Below are 17456 nucleotides of genomic sequence, written 5' to 3'. Positions count from 1 at the left end.
AAGAAAATAAAAAATGAAATAGGTAAACAGTTCAAAATCAAAAGAATGACAAACACAAGAAAAATGCAGTATAGGTATTAGCACAACACACACCACCATTTGATTGCCTTTGGTAACCACTACTGGCTCAGAAGCCTGACTAAGCCCGTAGCAGAGATAAAACTCCAAAGTAGCTCAAATCAATTTGAAGTATTTTATTCTTCTGAAGCAGAACATTTGCAATAAAAGGAAAAAGAATTACAAGATGCCTTAACTGCTGAGACACAATTCAGTATATACAATTTATTAACAAATTAAGAAGAAGTGATAAGTTTCAGGGACCAGTATGCAGACAACGACCAAGAGAAAACATGTGTATGATGGAGAACAGATCAATAAGAGACTATGGGAGCATGGCTATTTTTCTGTTACTCAAAAAAACAGCCTGAGTAAGATATTTTTAACAAGAAACCAAAAAGAAAATGACTTAGAGCAAAGAAAAAAAAATTCATACACATATTCAGACATCAAGTATGTAATGTCATCCTTAGATAATCTTCCTAAATGACCTGTCCAATTTACTAATTATATGGAAGAATTTTTACATTTCAGTTTCATTTGTCATAATGCACAATTCTGTAATACTTATTTCACAAGGGATTCAGAATACTAAGGTTATGTCAGAGAACAAAATCACTTTTACCAAAGAGAAGAAACTAAGACCACAAATCATAAGTAATGCCACTAACTTTATGTTGTTTGTACACAATAGTCCCTAAGTATTAAATATACTGAAATTGTAGTGACAGTTAAAAAAAAATGAGGCTAAATTTTGTTACAAAGTTTCAGGTGGTATGGATGCAACCAACAGTAATTTCATATATTTAAGATACTACAAAGCTTCCCACAAGGGGTAGTGAACACTTTAAGCTCTTGACAATCTCATTCTGTACAAGTAGAATTATTACTCAAAAGGAGTTGTTTCCATCCTAAAAGCAAAGACGAACCACAATATATGGTCTGAGGAAGAGTAAAAAAGAATGTAAGAATTAATAGCAAAGCTAAACATTCAAATTTATACTTTTACTTACACTAACAGGTTAAGATACTGTTTTCTTTAATTGTAAATCTGAAAAAATTTATGTAAGTAGACAATAATTTACAAGCATTAATTGCAGCTACAGTAACAGTGTATTAAAATCACTATTTTTTATATGTCTATGAATTCCTACACTGACAACTCACTTTCCACACTGATACCCTTAAACCAATACTTAGAATCAGCCATTTTGTCTGGTAGTTGGACCAGAAGTATGATGCTAAATGAGACCTCGATCCTGGAGTTTGAGCTCTTGGTGAACTAATTAGCTTCACTGTGTCTCAAGGCCCCAAACAGTATACATTTGGACTTTATGAAAAAATATTAAGTAATCTAAATACATTTGCCATCATTATTTTAAAAACGCAACTCAAAGCATTTTAACTCTTGTAGTATCAGTAACTTGTTTTCAGCTTCATAATATTGTATTTATCTTTCATATTAAAAATACAGAATACATCCAATTTCATTTCAACTAAAATCAAGAAATATGCACATTCTGAAATTATGCAAAATGTCCATCACAGGTCACATATAAAGAGAGCTCTGAAAAATTGAACAAATAAAAAACAAAGATTTCTACTTTGTCAAGGAAAAATAGTCAAATACTGCCAAGTTCTATGTGAAGCGTGTTTTCAATTATTACTTCTCATTTTAACTGAGTTAGTACTGTTTTATGTGATATACAAATAGCTGCTGCCTAGACAGAAAAAGCACTTAAAAATAAAACGAATAGAAAAATGACCAATATCCTATTAGCTCCCTGAAGGCACTGTTTCTCAAGCTTCATCACTACGAGTTTTTCCCTAAACATCCTTATAAGAAGTTTAATATCACACATATACTATATGACATTATTGGTACCACCAACAGAGCTATCAAGGTATTATTCATTCTCCTTCACAGCTCCAATATTGCTCTTAACAGCCCTAAAATTATAGTTAATACCATATGCACTCTGTAGGATACTATCAACAACACACAATAAAGGTCATGTTTCAAAGCCAATCTAACAATAATAACAAAAAAAAAAAACCCCAGGATATAACAATCATGTCCATTTAAAAAAATAAAAGAGGTAGAGGGTAGCATTTTGTATTTAACAAAATGCATTCTACACCACAAAAGAGAAATACTAACACAAAATCCAACTGTATATAACCTAATACATAACAGTTGTTCCACTGTATTAACAACAGGGCATATATTCCAGCATATTACTCTCAAGCTGGTACAAGCATCCCACAATCTGCAGCTGATGTAATATAGTACATAAGCAACACAATCCTTTCTTATATTTTAAGTCATTTTTAGGTTATTTACAACACAATATAATTTAAGCTATGTAAGTAGCAGTTGTAAACTCTATGTAAATTATTATACTAAGAAAAAGTCTGCACAATCAGTAGATACAATTTTTACCCTAAATATTTTATTTCTGTGGTTCATTTAATCTGTGGTTGTGGAACCTATGGATACAGAAGACTAATTGTATTTAAGAAAACACCACTTTCTGATTATGTTTTGAGTACATACTAGAATCAGTTTATAATCCCTGTAAGAAGCTCAACAGTGAGGAAGCCGAATTAATGCTTAAAATATGCCACACAAACCACAAAGTGCATAACTAATAGGCAGCTAAATTAACTAGGCTCATAAACAATAAAATCCAACTGACGAATTCTAACTCCCCGAAACACTTTCTATCCATGTGTCTGAATCAATATCTACTTAAACCTCACTATGAATCTTACAAACTTATCACAAACCATTGTCTATTAAACATAAACTATCACAGAAAATGCTGCACCAATTTTTGTCCAATAAACCTATTTTCTATAACTGGCTAAACAATTGGCTAGAGTAAATAATGACTAATAAAGCAAAATGATTCATGAAATGAAAGCTGACTTGAGGATGACTAGGTCCTTAACTCCTAAATTAATTTTTTTTCCACCTACACTACTACCTCTGTTTACTTAAAGTTGGGGTGGTCAAATTGCTATCAATATGTCAGCCAAAGCCTGACAAACCAGAAGTTAAAATTTTACATAACAGCTTTTGACCTCCAAACAAGCAAAATACAAATCACCTCAATACAGAGTACAAGTTCAACATCCTTAATCAAAAGAATCCAAAACTTTTTTAGTGTCAACATTTTGAAGGATTTCTGATTTCAGATTAGGGATGCTCAACTGGTAAGTCTACACAAATATTCCAAAATATGAACTCACAACCTGAGTTCACAGAATTTCTCTTGATCCTCACCTCTCCACTATAAATAAAATTCTACAGTTACAGACACAGGAGTAGCAGCTACAATAAAGGACTTGTCAATATGTTGTAATTATGTAATTGTCTTTCACCTTCACCCCATAGCATACTCCAAGAGTAGAGACTATGATATCTCTTGCTGGTAGGATTCTTGAGTTAACATTATTTTGAACCTTAATATTTTAAATTATTATTTAGCTTGGGTCAAAGTAAAGTCTGAAACTACTAAATACTAGGCCAGTGAACTACAACTGAATTCAAATCCTAGTCCAAAGTAAACTGATAAAGTATATCAACTGCAAATAAAGTAGAGCTTTAGAAGCAATTCTACTAAACCTTAAACTATTTTTAATTTGGAGACATCCAAAAACCTTCAATTCAGAACTAAACAGGACCCGTGAAGAATAATCAATCCCTTGTAATACTGCCCATCTTCATTCTCTATTCAATTTAAATTTATTTGGTTAAAAAAAAAATCTACCAGTTTCATCAATGTTTTCTTCACTCAATCCCCAAACTAATTTCTTCTAAGATTACCAGAGGCTTCACTTTTTGAATACTGTGCTTACACCAACATTTCAAAAAATTTCCTGAAAGGGTAACTATTTAAAACAGTGGAAAATGGGAAATAAATGACTAAAGTTATCAAAATTTCTGCTGCAATTAGAACTGCAGCTCACACTGGAGATTAAAAATTTTCTAAAATATTTACAGGAGCTTAGAAGCCAAGATAAAAGACTAGGTAATGGTACCTTAAAACCTTTTAATCAACTATAAACAATGATAAAAATATTTCTGACAGTAACATTAAAAAAGAATAAATCTTAACAATGACTACCAATCTTTTTGTGGTCATTTTGTTATTGGTGTTTAGGAATTAACAAAGCAAGCAGACTACAAAGACCAATCATGTACAAAATAATGTCTCTACTTAATTTTTCTATCAATCTATTCAAACATGAAAACTTTACTGTTAAAATTATACAACTGCATTAGCTGTAATTCTGTAAGTACAAGAGTTACATTTAAAAAACCCCTATAATGTAATCTTCACTGGGCCCACAAAATTTTAATCTCTTCTTACCTCCTGCTTAGCAACAGTTACTGCACAAAGATAAGAAAGCATCACTCCATCCACTTATCAGGGTAAAGGAGATGTCTCTTCCAAATTAGGTACATAAAAAACCCAAAAATATTTCATAAAGAGATACTGAAAAAAGCTTAGCTTCCTTACTGTGCAAAGAAAGATAAAGGAATACATTTTCTTGTAGAACAGCTAATAAAAATGATCTTGAACACTTTTTTTCTTAAATTCTTTAATTTCACAAAAACTTCAGAGCAAAATAAAAGATAATAGAAAACTTGGGGACAAATCTTTTGCAAAGGGAGGAGACCAAAAGATGGAGGGAGAGGGGATGGAAAAAAGGGGAAGAGAACGAAAAACGTGTTATGTACAAGGAGCAATTCCCATGAGGAATGTAATCATTGTGTATAGCAAACACATAGAATCGACACAAAATCGACAAACGAAAAGCAATTCTGAAGAGGAAGCATCTAAGAGCTCCTTTACAAACAATGTACTTAATTGTTGCCTTACTTGCAGTTATGGCTGTCTTTTGGATGTGATGTTAACGCTCACTTGATAAGTGAAAGGAAATTTCCTAGAGATCTTTTGTCTACTGAGCTTAAAAGCATTAGAATCGTCATCACTCAAGAGAAGTATTCAAAATATAAGCTCAGTAAAAACAGATTTTCAAACCTAACAGTTTTATTACAATGGGTTACATTTAAACGTATCCGAGTTTTTTTAACAGTGTAGTAAACATTTACAGCCTAATGAAAATTGCTTTTCTTTCTTAATATTTAGATCTGAGTCACAAGGTCATTCTGGAAAACAGTGAAGATTTCTGAGTTCCCATATTTTTAAAAATCTTAACTTCTAGTCACAAATTGGACTTAATGGAAAGGTGGGATGAATTAACCAATGGAATTTTATTACGGTTCTCGCATGGACCTGGAAAATAGTTTTTAAAAAAGCTTTTAGATTCATTACGGTTAGCAAAAATCTGTCTTTTTAAAAAATTTTACTATATAAAATGCAGTGAAGATGTGAACAGAAGGTTTACAGCTTAAACGTCACTTCTCTAGTAACAAATAAGGATGCTACTACAGCATCAAACATAGCTCGGCAGTTAGCTGTAGGCAATCGTGGCTTCTGAGATACCGGAAAAACCGTACATTCTCACTTTCTCCAGCCTTTCAAAAGGTAAAGCAGCACCCTCGGGGGATAAACACTTTGTTTTCAAAAACAAGGTCATTTCTGCAACTCTATTTTTCAATCATACCTTAAGACCTTCGGGTAAGTGTTCTTTCATTTTATCACTCTGCTTTGCTGGTGAGCTACCACCTTTTTGTTCAACCACCGAGCTTCTAAGTCTTCCTTTTGGCCCGAGCCATTTATTTTCACAGGTATTCATTCTCATCACAAAGGCCAAGAACAACTGGGCCTCAAAGGCATTGCAAGACCTCAATACATAAAACAGGCAAGCGCGCAGCCTTTAAAAACCGATCCATGGGTCCGAAAGTCAAAGGACTTGTTGCAGACGTGCCCACCTCGAAGCCACTTCCACGCAGGAAGAGGGGTGGAGGAAAGCGCCACGCCGAAACCTGTCGCAAACGCGAACAGGAGCCCAGGAGACCGGGCGCGCGGGATACAAAGGGATCTGAACGCGGCCTTCCATGAGGCGACTGGGCGCGGACAGGGAGACAAAATGGAGCGGCGGTAGGAATCGGAGCCCGGGCGGCGGGGCCAGCCCCGCGGGGCTGCCTCTTCGGCCGGCGCACACGCGGCCCGGCCTCCGGGCCTAGCGCGGCGGGAAGCGCCCGCGGGCCGCCGCCAACAATGGGGCGTGAGGCCGCAGGGCGGGAGGGCTGGCGGCGGCCCGAGGGCGCGTTGCAGGCCCCGCGGCCCGCAAAACGGCGCGGTCTACCACGGGAGCCGAAGGGCGCCGCGCCAGGTCCAGGTCCGGGGTCGAGGTGGGCGGCGCGGGCCGGAGGCGGAAGGGGCGCACGGTCTGCAGCCGCGCCGGCTCGTGGCCCGCAGCAGGCTCGGGGCGGCGTCCAGGCCGCAGCACCGTCCGCGTCGGCGGGGAGGCCCGCACGCTCACGTACCTGGTTGAACTCTTCGCCCACATCCGCGTAGATATCTATATGGTCCACACCGTCCGCCATCTTCCCTCGGCCGAGCCGCCGCTGCCGCCGCCTCCTGCAGGTCCGCCCGCCGCGGAGCAGCAGCGGATCTGGCGGCGGGGGCGGGGCGCGCTGCGTCACTTCCGAGGGCCGAGGACGCAGGGGGGCGGTGGGCCGAAGGGGCTCAGAGGCCCAGCTCGGCCGTGGGCCGGTGGGCGGGTAGGCGAGCAGGGCGGAGGGCCAGGCTCTTTCTTTTGTGTGTCGGGGTTAGGCCTGGGGGCAGGTAGAGGATTGCGGTTCCCTAGTTCCAGGGGCGGGTCCGGGTTATCAGTGGCTCCCGCTTATTTCCGGAGAATTTCACGTGGCCTCTAGCACACACACACACACACACACACACACATTAAAAAAAAAAATCATTTCCAGTTTTCATGTCCAGGGTTTAAAAGATGTCCACGATCAAAAACCAAATGTAACCCTCCGGGCTTTCTGTGAGCTTCTCAAGATTAAGAACAGGATCTTATTAGTTCTGCATCTTAAGGTCCTTAGAATTTTATTTACATCGTTAACTGCTAGATATTGGTAAATATCTTGACTTATTTGCACTCTTTATAGTTGCATCTCAATTTTCAGTGTAGTCTTTGGCTCCTTTCATCTCTCCTGCTGTCCTTCATTAACTTTCATTTTTTCCTCCTTTGATATATAAAAGATTTTCTTTGCAGAGTTTAGATGCTTCTAACTTCATCTTATTCACACACCAAGGAAGAGTATTTTGAAGCCAAAGCTTCTCTCTTAATGTCCGACCCAGGAGGGATCTAAAAAAGAGTTTCATTACATGTAAACATCGCGTTTTACAGATGAGAAATCTAAGTCATTTAACCACAGTTCCATGGACAGTAAAGTTAACGTTTTTTGCCCTCAAACTTTATTCAAAGATATCACTCCAGTTTAAAACCTTCCCCCTCCTACACCCATATTTTTTCTTCCTAATGCATGCAAAAACCTGTCGTATTAGAAAGTGTTTCTTCAGGTACTGGCCAAAAATCATAGTAAGCCAAGCAACAGCTTGATATGGTACAAAAAACTTAAACATGGGCTCAAACTTCTAGTCAGGCATTTAGCTAGATGACCTCAGTCAAATTACTTTCATCTTCAATCTTTAATATCAGAATGTAGTAATATCTCCCTCCCCAAGTTTGCAGGTTGATGGTAGATTAAGATACTGTTAATATGCAAAGTGCTTGGAAATACTGATTTGTATTCTTCTCATGAAGCATTATTGAGAAAAAGAGCTATTCAAGAATGATTGCATTTTTTAGATTGGTGGTATGGTAGGCAGAATAATGGCCCACCATCGATGTTCATATCCTGATCTTTGGAGCCTGTGAATATGTTGTTAACTTACAAAGTAAAAAAGAATTTGCATATATATTAAATTAAGATTCTTGAGATAGAAAGATTTTCTTTTTTTTTTTTTTTTACTTTTTTTATTTAAGGAGAAAAGAAGAAAAAAACAGTGAAAGGGTACAAGTTATACAGATTTACAGAGGAAAAAAAATGAACAGTAGGAAATCACTAGTTAATGGATTACATATTGCCATCTTAGAATTAATTGTTCAAGTCACAAAATTAAAGCTTGTAGAGTGGACACTCCAACAATGATACTGCAAACAGTTCTGTTCAATGATGCAATAAAACTCTGTGATACCATTTTCTATCATACACTTAAATATATATGCAGTTATATAGTTTAGAGCACTTTCTTTTCCTCTCTTTTGTACAATGACTATTACACATTTTGGGTTTCATTGCTCCCACGGTTCTTACTGCTTTTTTGGAAGAGAGTAAAACCAAATGTGACATAACAGAACAGAATCGGTCAAGTCAAAAGGGTGGACATAATAGATAATGTAAAAACATAATACAAGGTGATCAACAATGGTTACCATAATGCCTCCCGCTATCTCTAATAGAATTGCCTATATCATTAGTTATAATACAATTGAACAAAACAATAAAGAACAAAACCGACAAAACCAAAACATTGGAGACATTGTAGGTCTTCAAAAGTAGATAAAAGTCAACGAGAATGGGTGTTATAATGAATCTCATTATCTTCACAGCTGATGCCTAAACTTTCGAACCTGATACTATCCAGCAAAACAGAATAGGGGAACATCAAATAAAAACAAGATGGTGAGAGTAATACAGGGCTTCAAATCGAGATAATAGAAAGTCAAAGTGGGTTACTATAATATATCCTGCTATTTTTTCCCTTTAATTAAATGGATAAAAAAAATTAAAAAGTAAATAATGGAGTGGAGATTGAGATAAAAGAGGGCATAACAGCGAAACAGCGCAGATCAAAACATAACCATTTAAGCAGAATAGTGTTTCACCAGATAATTCCGACCTAAAAGTAGTTACCATATTGACTGTTTCCTTGAAGTCCTTGAGTACAACTTCGTATACTGTAGCATTAAGTATATCAAAACAATGTAAAACCATTTAAGAGAATGACAGCATGACAGAGTATTTAGAATCGACTAACAGAAAATGAACAATGGTTTCTGTATAATCTCCTTGTCTTTAAAAGGTTTTTGCTTATACTATTGTACATAATAAAATCCAATAAGATACAACCTATTTGGACCATTGGAGACAGAAGAACAAAAGCTAGATGAGACTTCAAAACAAGATGATACTAAATCAGTATTACCTATTAAGATGTCATTTTCTCCAAAATAGCTGTTCCTATCATCCAATCTTCTCTGTCTCATTTCTGTTGAGCTCTTTTTCTGTCAGTAGCTGTCAGTTTGTCTTCTTCATTTTGTTCTCTGCTCCATTCGTTGTGGCCTCCCCACCACTATTTCTGGGTTCTTTGTATTTTTCTTTTTTTAGAATATCCTGCAATACTTTCTGTAGAATTGAATTGGTGGTTGCAAATTCTCCCAGTTCCTCTTTATCCTGGAAGCACCTTTTTTTTCCATCAATTTCCAGGGACAGTTGTGCAGGATATCTCAATCTTGGCTGGAGATTATTATCTTTCAAAGCTTGAAGTATTTCCCCCCATGCTCTTCGTGATTTGATGGTTTGTGCAGAGAAATCTGCTGTAATTCTGATGGGTGTTCCCTTGTAAGTGGTCTGTTTCTTGTCTCTTACAGCTTTTAATATTCTGTTCTTGTATTGAATTTCTGGAATTTTTATTATTATATGCCTGGGTGTTTCTCTGTTTGGGTTGTAGGTAGCTGGGGTCCTATATGCCTCATACATCTGAGTATCTTTACCTTTTGCTAAATTAGGAAAATTCTCCTGGATTATTTCTGTGAGTAGGTTTTGTAGTTCATTTGTTTGTGTCCCTACTTCTTCTTTTATGTTCTTAATCCTTAAGTTATGGCTCCTCTTATCATCTTCTTGTCTTTGTATTATTGCTGTTTTTTTCTTTGTTATTTTTAAGAAGTTTTTCATTTCATTCTCCCATATTACAAGTCTGCCCTCCAGATCAGATAGTCTGTCCTTAGTTTCTTTCGAGCTGTTATGCCAGTCTTGGATAGACTTCTTAGTTTTTTGATAGTCCCTTTGCACCTGCTTCACGTACTCTACGCTTTCTCTGTTTTCTCCATCAAACGATTCTCCCCTCTTTTTCTGTTCTTCCATTCCACCATCTGTTTTTTCCTGGGTGGTGCTTAGCATTTCTCTAACTATTCTGCATACTTCTAGCTTTAGGTCGTTGATAACTTCATTCCTGAATTGGTCTATGAGGCTCTCTATATGGCGCTTAATGTCTATTGGTGCGGTGTCCGCTATTGCCTGTTTCTCAGAATTGGGGGCCGAGGAGCCTTTCTTGTTGCTGCCTCTTCCCATATTCTCTGTTTCTTATATATGCAAGCTTATATGAGGGGCCCAGCTTCTCTCCCTGTCAGCCACAGCCTGATCGAGTTGCGCCGGTTAGGTGTTCCTGCTCACCACTGCTCACCAGGCAGCCTACGCGGGGCCCACCGCTCCCAGCCACCCTCAGGATCTGGGATCTGGGTTGGGTTAGCCTACTGGGTCCGCTGGCAGCGTCACGCAGGCCAGGCACTTTTCACCAATCCCGCCCGAGAGGGGGATGTGTGGCTGGAGTCGCCACCGCGCCCTGCTCCCGCAGGACTGCCCGAGCCCAGAAAGTCCTCCACTGGAGTCAAACTGTGGTGGAGTGTCAGTTTCTCTCACTCACCTCACCACTAGTCGGTGCACACCTCCTTGCCCGTCCTGTTTTCGACTCCGTTCACAGATTGCCGTTCTCACAGCTTCTGCGCATCTCTCTCCTTGCCGAGCCGATGTAGAGGCAGCCAGCCACCGCGTGGCGGGAAACCCAAATCACGGCTTCCAATGGCGTGGGGTCCAGCCTCCACACTGAGGCTTTTCTGTTCCTGTTTTAGCGCCAGGACTGCATTCCAAGTTGGTTTCTCTCAGCCCAGTTCGTTCCTGAATCAGCAGAGCATATCTCCACCTGCTTATTCTCTTTAGTCCGCACCATTCCTGGCTTCTGAGCCTAGTTTTTCAGAGAGCCTCCGGTAGTTGCTGTTATCTGTCCGCCATGTTCTCCTGGAAGTCCTCGAAAGATTTTCTTTGATTGTCTGGAGTCCTTGTAAGTGAACAAGGAAGGTAATAGAATCAAGAGAAGATGTGACAAATGCAGTTTATGTTGGAGTACACAAAAATCATTCCAAGATTTGTTCTGACTTCTGTTGTTGCTTGTACAAAATCATGTAACTAGGGCTACTACTTTCTGTAAAGTAATGGGGTCTTTTTCTATGGCTGCTTTTTATCTTGTAGACTTTAAAATGTATTTGTTTATGATGCTTTGAATTTACCTTGCCTCTTAATATATGGACTGACATGGTTCATGAGTTCTGGAAAATTCTCAGCCATCTGAGAAGGAAGGATAAAGTAAAGGAATTGTTTTAGCTTCTAAGACAAAAGCCTTATAAAATAATAGTTGTGGGTCCACTAAGAAATTCCCTTAGTTGCTGTGGCACAAAAGAGTGTGAGAGTGAGTGTATTCTAAACAACAAATATATGCAAGAAAAAAAGGAAGATTGATTCTCAGGCATTACCTCTTCAAACATTGTGTTTGGCTCCCATTTTCTTCTCTCCTATGATTCTAAATAAATACAGTAATACTCAGTTCACAAACACGTCTGTTTTTGCAAACAGATTCGTGATCAGAGTCATTTGGTAAAATTTTGCTTCATGAGCTCCATATTTGGTGATGAACACACCTACAGCCATCCTTTCTACTTTGACTCATGATCATGGCTTCTTCCAGTTGAGATCACGGTGGCAGACAGACCTGTGCACTCTCTCTGTGAAGCTTTTTTGTGTGCTTCCTAGCACATAGAATACTGCAAAGTATTATTCAACCCATTGTGGCTCCAAAGAAAGTGCAAATCAAGCACAATGGTAAAAACAATGTACAGAGCAATGATGAAGGGAACAAGACAGTGTAAGGCAAGAATGGTAAGAATGAAGTTTTGAAGAAAATGAGCCCTGAATTGAAGAAAGAAATTGTAGAAAAGCATAAGTGTAGTATTCACCTGACTGACATGGCCTCAAAGTACAAATGGCAAAGTCAACAGTCTCAATTTGAATAAAAGGCCGTCAAAGGAGCGGATGGGGCAAAAGGAGTAATGGTGTTAACTGAGGAAAAGCCACAAGTGCTGGAAGAGGTAGGAAAGCTTTTGTTAGTGTGGTTGAATGGCAGTGATAATGTTAGTGAAAAAGTCAGGAAATTGAACGATGATTTACTCGAGAAAATTCTTCTCCAGTAGGTGATGCATTTAAAGTCAGTAGAGGGTGGCTTGATAAATTCCACAAGAGAAGTGCCTGTGCAGTGTGACACGATTCGGCTTCCAGTTCTAACAAGGCTACTTCTAGTAGCCCACAAAAAAAGAATTAATGACATTCATGAGTGCAGGAGTATATATTGCTCAGTAAATATTCAACTGTGATGAAATAGGGCTCTTCTGGAAAAAGATGCTGAACAGAACCTGTATCACAGGAGGGAAAGGCACCATTTGGGCACAAACCCAAAAAGGACAGATTGATCCTTTTGCTGTGTGTGAGTACAAGTGTCAGTATGAAGATCAAGCCTTGTGCATTCAAAGAACAGAAAGTGAACAAGGACAGACTTCCTGTCATATGGAGAGCCAATAAGAAAGTTTGGGTCACAAGGCAGTTGTTCATGGAATGACTGCAACGAGGTGTTCACACACACCATTAAGAAATAGCTTTCTGACAGCCAACTGCCCAAAAGGTCCGTTTTAATGGACAGTGTCCCAGCAACCCTCCAGCCTTTGTGGCTGAGTATGATTTCATAAAGATCAAAGTCCTCCTCTACTGCTACAACGGCTCTTCTGCAGCCTATGGACCAGCAATCTGCAACTTCAAGAAACTATACACAAAGGCACTCTCTACCAGGTGTTTTAATGTCACCAAAGAGGCATCCTTGACTCTGAAAGGGTTCTGAAAAAAATGTTTCAGTGTCCTCCATTGCATCAACCTAATTGACAAAGCCTGATAAGATGTCATGTACCAGACTTTAAACTCAGCCTGGAGAAAACTGGCCAGAATTGGTCACTGAAAATGACTTTGGAGGGTCTGATTCTGTCAATGGGCAAGAGTCTGGGTCTGGACATTAATGGTGTAAAGAGGAGCTGGTTGAGGACTATAAATAGTTCCTGACAATGAAAGAACCTGTAGGAGAAGGCTGTTGTTGAGGAACATCCCACTGAGGAAGAGGAAGACTGGGAAGAGGTTGACAGTGATATGGTAAAATCCTTTATGGAAAAAAGAAATCAGTGCCAAGATTTCTTTGAGAAGTACAACTCCAGCACAACTGTAATGAATGTAGTTTTGAATCTACTGAACAATAACTTAATCTCTCATTTCTGGAGAGTTATGCAGTACAAGAAAAATAACAAGTGACATTAGACAGTCTTCATCAAAACTAATCCTGCAGCTAAGCGACAAAGAAGAGAGGAAATCCCTGAAGGAGATCTCCTCAATTTTCTTATAGAGGGACACTTTCCCTTCAAACAATAACCTTCTTCCCATCTGCCTTCCAGTCCTCCATACCAGAAGTTGCCTCAAGCAAGATTAGTGTTCTCTCCTTATACTGTATTGTACTGTATTTTATTTCACATTTTTATAGTTAAAAATACATATGACTTAGGGTAGATTAACTTTACTTACATTGAACTTTATTGGAAAATTTTATTTAGTTCAGGACCAATTCAGTTCATGACCCAAATCGTGGAACAAATAAATTTGTGAACTGAGGTGGCACCATGTGAGACTTTTATTTCTGAGACAGGATCACCCTGTGTTATCCAGGCTGACTTTCAAATCATGGGCTGAACTGATCCTTCCATCCTAATCACTCAAGTGTGGAAACTTTAGGTACATCGCACCTAGATAACTCTTTCCTTGTTCCCATCATTTTGTGGCCTTATATTTCTTTTTGGGTGGTTTTTTCTGATATAGTTGCTAAATTACTGATTCTCATGTGGTATTAACTCATCTTTTGAGATATGAACATTATATTTTTGTGATTTTAAATTTAAAAAATATTTTAGAGCTTAGTTTTCTAGCACATAATTTATATTGCTCAAATTGTCAGCCTTGGAATTTATCTTGACTTATTTTGGTTTGCCTTTACTCCAGGGTGCTATACTTTTACATACTGCACCAAAATGTAGTTTGCCAAGGTCTTCACTGTTGGAAAGTTCTAAAGTCCATGTTTTATTCCTCTAGATATCAACACTGCAGCTCAGTCTCCACTATCTTTTTGGGTTTGATAATGCCTCAAGGGCAAGACTATTCTTAATATGTAAACCCTATCCTCTCCTAAACAAGTGATTACTCACCATCTTATTAGTTTTTTGATGATTTTTAAACTGGTTAACTCCTTACTTGCAATTTTCAAAAAATGAAATATTAATATAGATTATAAAGAAAAATTTGTAATAACAACTTGACCACTTATTATCTCCTACATCTCAAATTCTGTTATACATTTAAGATCATTAATGTACACTGATGAAACGTTGGAGATTTGAGTTCTTGTCCTGGCTCAATAGCTGATTATCCTATACAAATCTTTCACTTGAATTTCTTTGTGGAATTCTCTCTAAATTCTGAAATTCTTTTACTCAAATCTTCAGAGAACTGAAAATCGAAGTTTCTTAAAGAGGAATTGTGACAAGGTAAATGTTACAGAGAAACTGCCATTAGCCTTTTTTGCATTAATTTCTTATTGATGTTCCAACAAATGACTACAAATTTAGTAGGTTAAAATAACACAAATTTATCTTATAGAGATCAGAAATCTAAATAGGTTTCACTGAACCTATCAAAAATTCAAAGTATTTCTTCTGCTTTTCTTTTTTAGAAGAAAATATATTGTCTTTCTTTTATTAGCTTCCCACATTTCCTAGTTGTGGCCCTCTTCCCATAGATCCATCACTCCAATATAAACAATGTAAAATAAAAATATTTAAGAAGAGTAATGTTATGGTTTAGATCTAAAATTGCCCCAAAAGGCTTATGTGTTTGGAAGGTGATTGAATCAGAGTGGTGTTGTGGCTGACTTACTGTTAGGAAGTGGGCTTGTTCGGAATAGGCAGGTCACTGCAACCATTGTGGTGACTGTGTTTGACCATGTGGTTAGGAAGCTTTTGGCTATCGGCTGGAGAGAAAGGAAGGAAGCTGCACAACCCCCATGCACTGGTGGCAGCCCTGCCGACTGGAGAGAACAAAAAAGGAAGATATGCAGCCCCCTGTGTGCCAGCTTCAGCCCTGCCAGCTGGGGAGAACCAGGAATGAACCCACACACTCCCAATGAGACAGCTAGCATGTGGGCTGAGAGAGAAGATCCTCCCTCATTAAGCAGCCAACTGATGTGGAGGAACACAGGGTGAGATGTAACAACTGAAGTAAAGAAACAACCTAGGGGCTGGGGATTTCGCTCAGCGGCATAAGCACCTGCCTTGCAAGCAGGCAGTCGTGAGTTCAATCCCTGGTACCGATAAAAAAAATGAAAGAAAGAAACAACCTAGTGCTTGTATTATTTGATTGACTTTGCAAACCGAAAGACAATAGTCTGAGCAACTATTTAAAGGATAACATTATGCTATAGAGTAACTATTGTGGACTTCCTACTGTCATATCACTGTTTTGTTTTTGTTTCATTTTATTGTTGTGTCTTACTCGCTTTTTTTAAAAAATGAAGCCTTTGGAACTAGTTTGTAGTAGAGTTTGTAAAAGTTTGGAAATACTAGCTAGAGAAGCCCTAGTATTCTGTAAATCAAACATGACAGGTGATATTGGTCAGAGTTCAGGACATCAGAATGCTGGTAGCAACACAGAAGACAACGACCAGGCTCAGAAGGTTTCAGAGAGGAATAAGAACTCTATTGGCAATTAGTTGAGCTAGAGGTCATGTGTTACACTCTGGCAAAAAAAAATTTGTCTACATTTTGCCTATATCTCAAGACTTTTCAGGAGACTTGAGATTAAGGGCTGTGGACTAATTAATCTGACAGAGAAATTTTCAAGGCAACCCTATATTCAGGCTGTGTCATGGGTACCACCAGTGGCTTTCAACCATGTTTATACTGAGAAATAATTGCAAAAAGCCATTTAAAAATTTTTCAGTTTCACCAGAAAGGAAGTGCCTGCAAAGTTAAGTCACAAGAGAGAATGGTTACTGAAAAGATTAGCATTAATAGGAAGCCAAGTACTTTGCACTGGGATACTAGAAAAGATGCAACCAGCAAGACCCTACCCTTCTTTGGCTTATGAGTATAAAAGGGTAAAAATAAACTCCTTTGCAAGACTTTGTTTTGAGAAGAAAGTCCCCCAGGACCCTGCTCAAGTTGGGCCACCTGTGGAATTGGTACCCTGGATTTTACTGCATGATATTCTACCTTCAAGGCACATAAGACACCTCTGAAACCATGATACAAAGGGGGCCCACCTACTGCTTGAGCAGGTGGCAGATCTTGGTGTCATCCATGTGGTGCTGGATTTATAGGCACAGAATGTAAAAGTTGTGGGGGTCAAGGAAACTTCCAAGCAGATTTTAGAAGGTCAGGCAATGAGAAGCTGAGAGGTTAGTATGTAAAATTGAGAGTAAAGCCAAAAGTGTAGTTCCTGGAAGAAACCCCAGAGTTGGAGATGTTAGGAACATGGATCGTTTGAGGAAAACCACAGGTAGTGAACAAAACAACCCAGAGAAAGGCTATGAAAACTATATCCAGCAATGTCTTGGGGTGGGACCACCCAAGCCGTTTGGAACTCATATCTTGCCACAATTTGCTCCATGTGCTGGATATAGAACTACAGGAATTAATTTTTGCCATGCTGGGTTTTGGTGTTGCTTTGGTTCAATTTCTTTTATTTATAAACCATGTTTATACTGAGAAATAATTGCAAAAAGCCATTTAAAAATCACAAAAACTCAGGAGAAAGCAACTTAAAAAATTACAAAATCTCAGAAGAAAGCAACTAATTAGCTCCATTTTATAGGAGTGTATTCCTAGACAAATCAAATGTTTCTAAAGGGTTAAAATCACAGAATAGAAACATGGTTGGTGCTAAGGGTACAACTCAGAGATACAGTGCTTTCCTAGCAGGTACAGACTCTGGTTAATCCTCAGAACTGGAAGTTTAAAAAATTACCAACAAATCCTATCTTGAGAGTTAGGAAATAATAGATTCTCAGCGAATGATGGTTGCTTTCTGCTAGGTAGACACTCTGAAGACTGTCTCAACTAGTGTATGACAACATATAAATGAAAGCATGATGGTTACAAGAGGCAAATATAAGTTCATAAACGTTTAACAGTTCATATTATTCCAACTTATTTCAAAA

At 38.4% G+C, this 17456-nt stretch overlaps 1 protein-coding gene and 1 long non-coding RNA gene across 6 annotated transcripts in view; one reads left to right on the top strand and one right to left on the bottom strand.

Moving 5' to 3' along the window:
- The window catches only part of Cpsf6 (cleavage and polyadenylation specific factor 6), a 30941-nt gene extending 24174 nt beyond the window's left edge, over positions 1-6767 (bottom strand). The window contains exon 1 of one of the 5 annotated variants that reach the window (XM_005006369.4): positions 6524-6767. In XM_005006369.4, the coding sequence (XP_005006426.1) occupies positions 6524-6583 (60 nt within the window). In that variant the 5' untranslated portion in view covers positions 6584-6767. The remainder of the gene's footprint in view (positions 1-6523) is intronic. The other 4 variants (XM_005006368.4, XM_003476097.5, XM_005006370.4 and 1 more) reach the window with 4 other exon arrangements.
- Positions 5948-17456, top strand: part of LOC106028978 (uncharacterized) — a 96941-nt gene continuing 85432 nt past the window's right edge. The window contains exon 1 of the long non-coding RNA XR_010049360.1: positions 5948-6134. This is a non-coding gene — a long non-coding RNA (uncharacterized LOC106028978). The remainder of the gene's footprint in view (positions 6135-17456) is intronic.

The sequence above is a fragment of the Cavia porcellus genome, unplaced genomic scaffold, assembly GCF_034190915.1.
Source record: "Cavia porcellus strain 051 isolate PalLab524CR breed Dunkin Hartley unplaced genomic scaffold, mCavPor4.1 scaffold_8, whole genome shotgun sequence".
Taxonomy (NCBI): Eukaryota; Metazoa; Chordata; class Mammalia; order Rodentia; family Caviidae; genus Cavia; species Cavia porcellus.
This window is presented reverse-complemented; position numbering and strand designations above follow the sequence as displayed.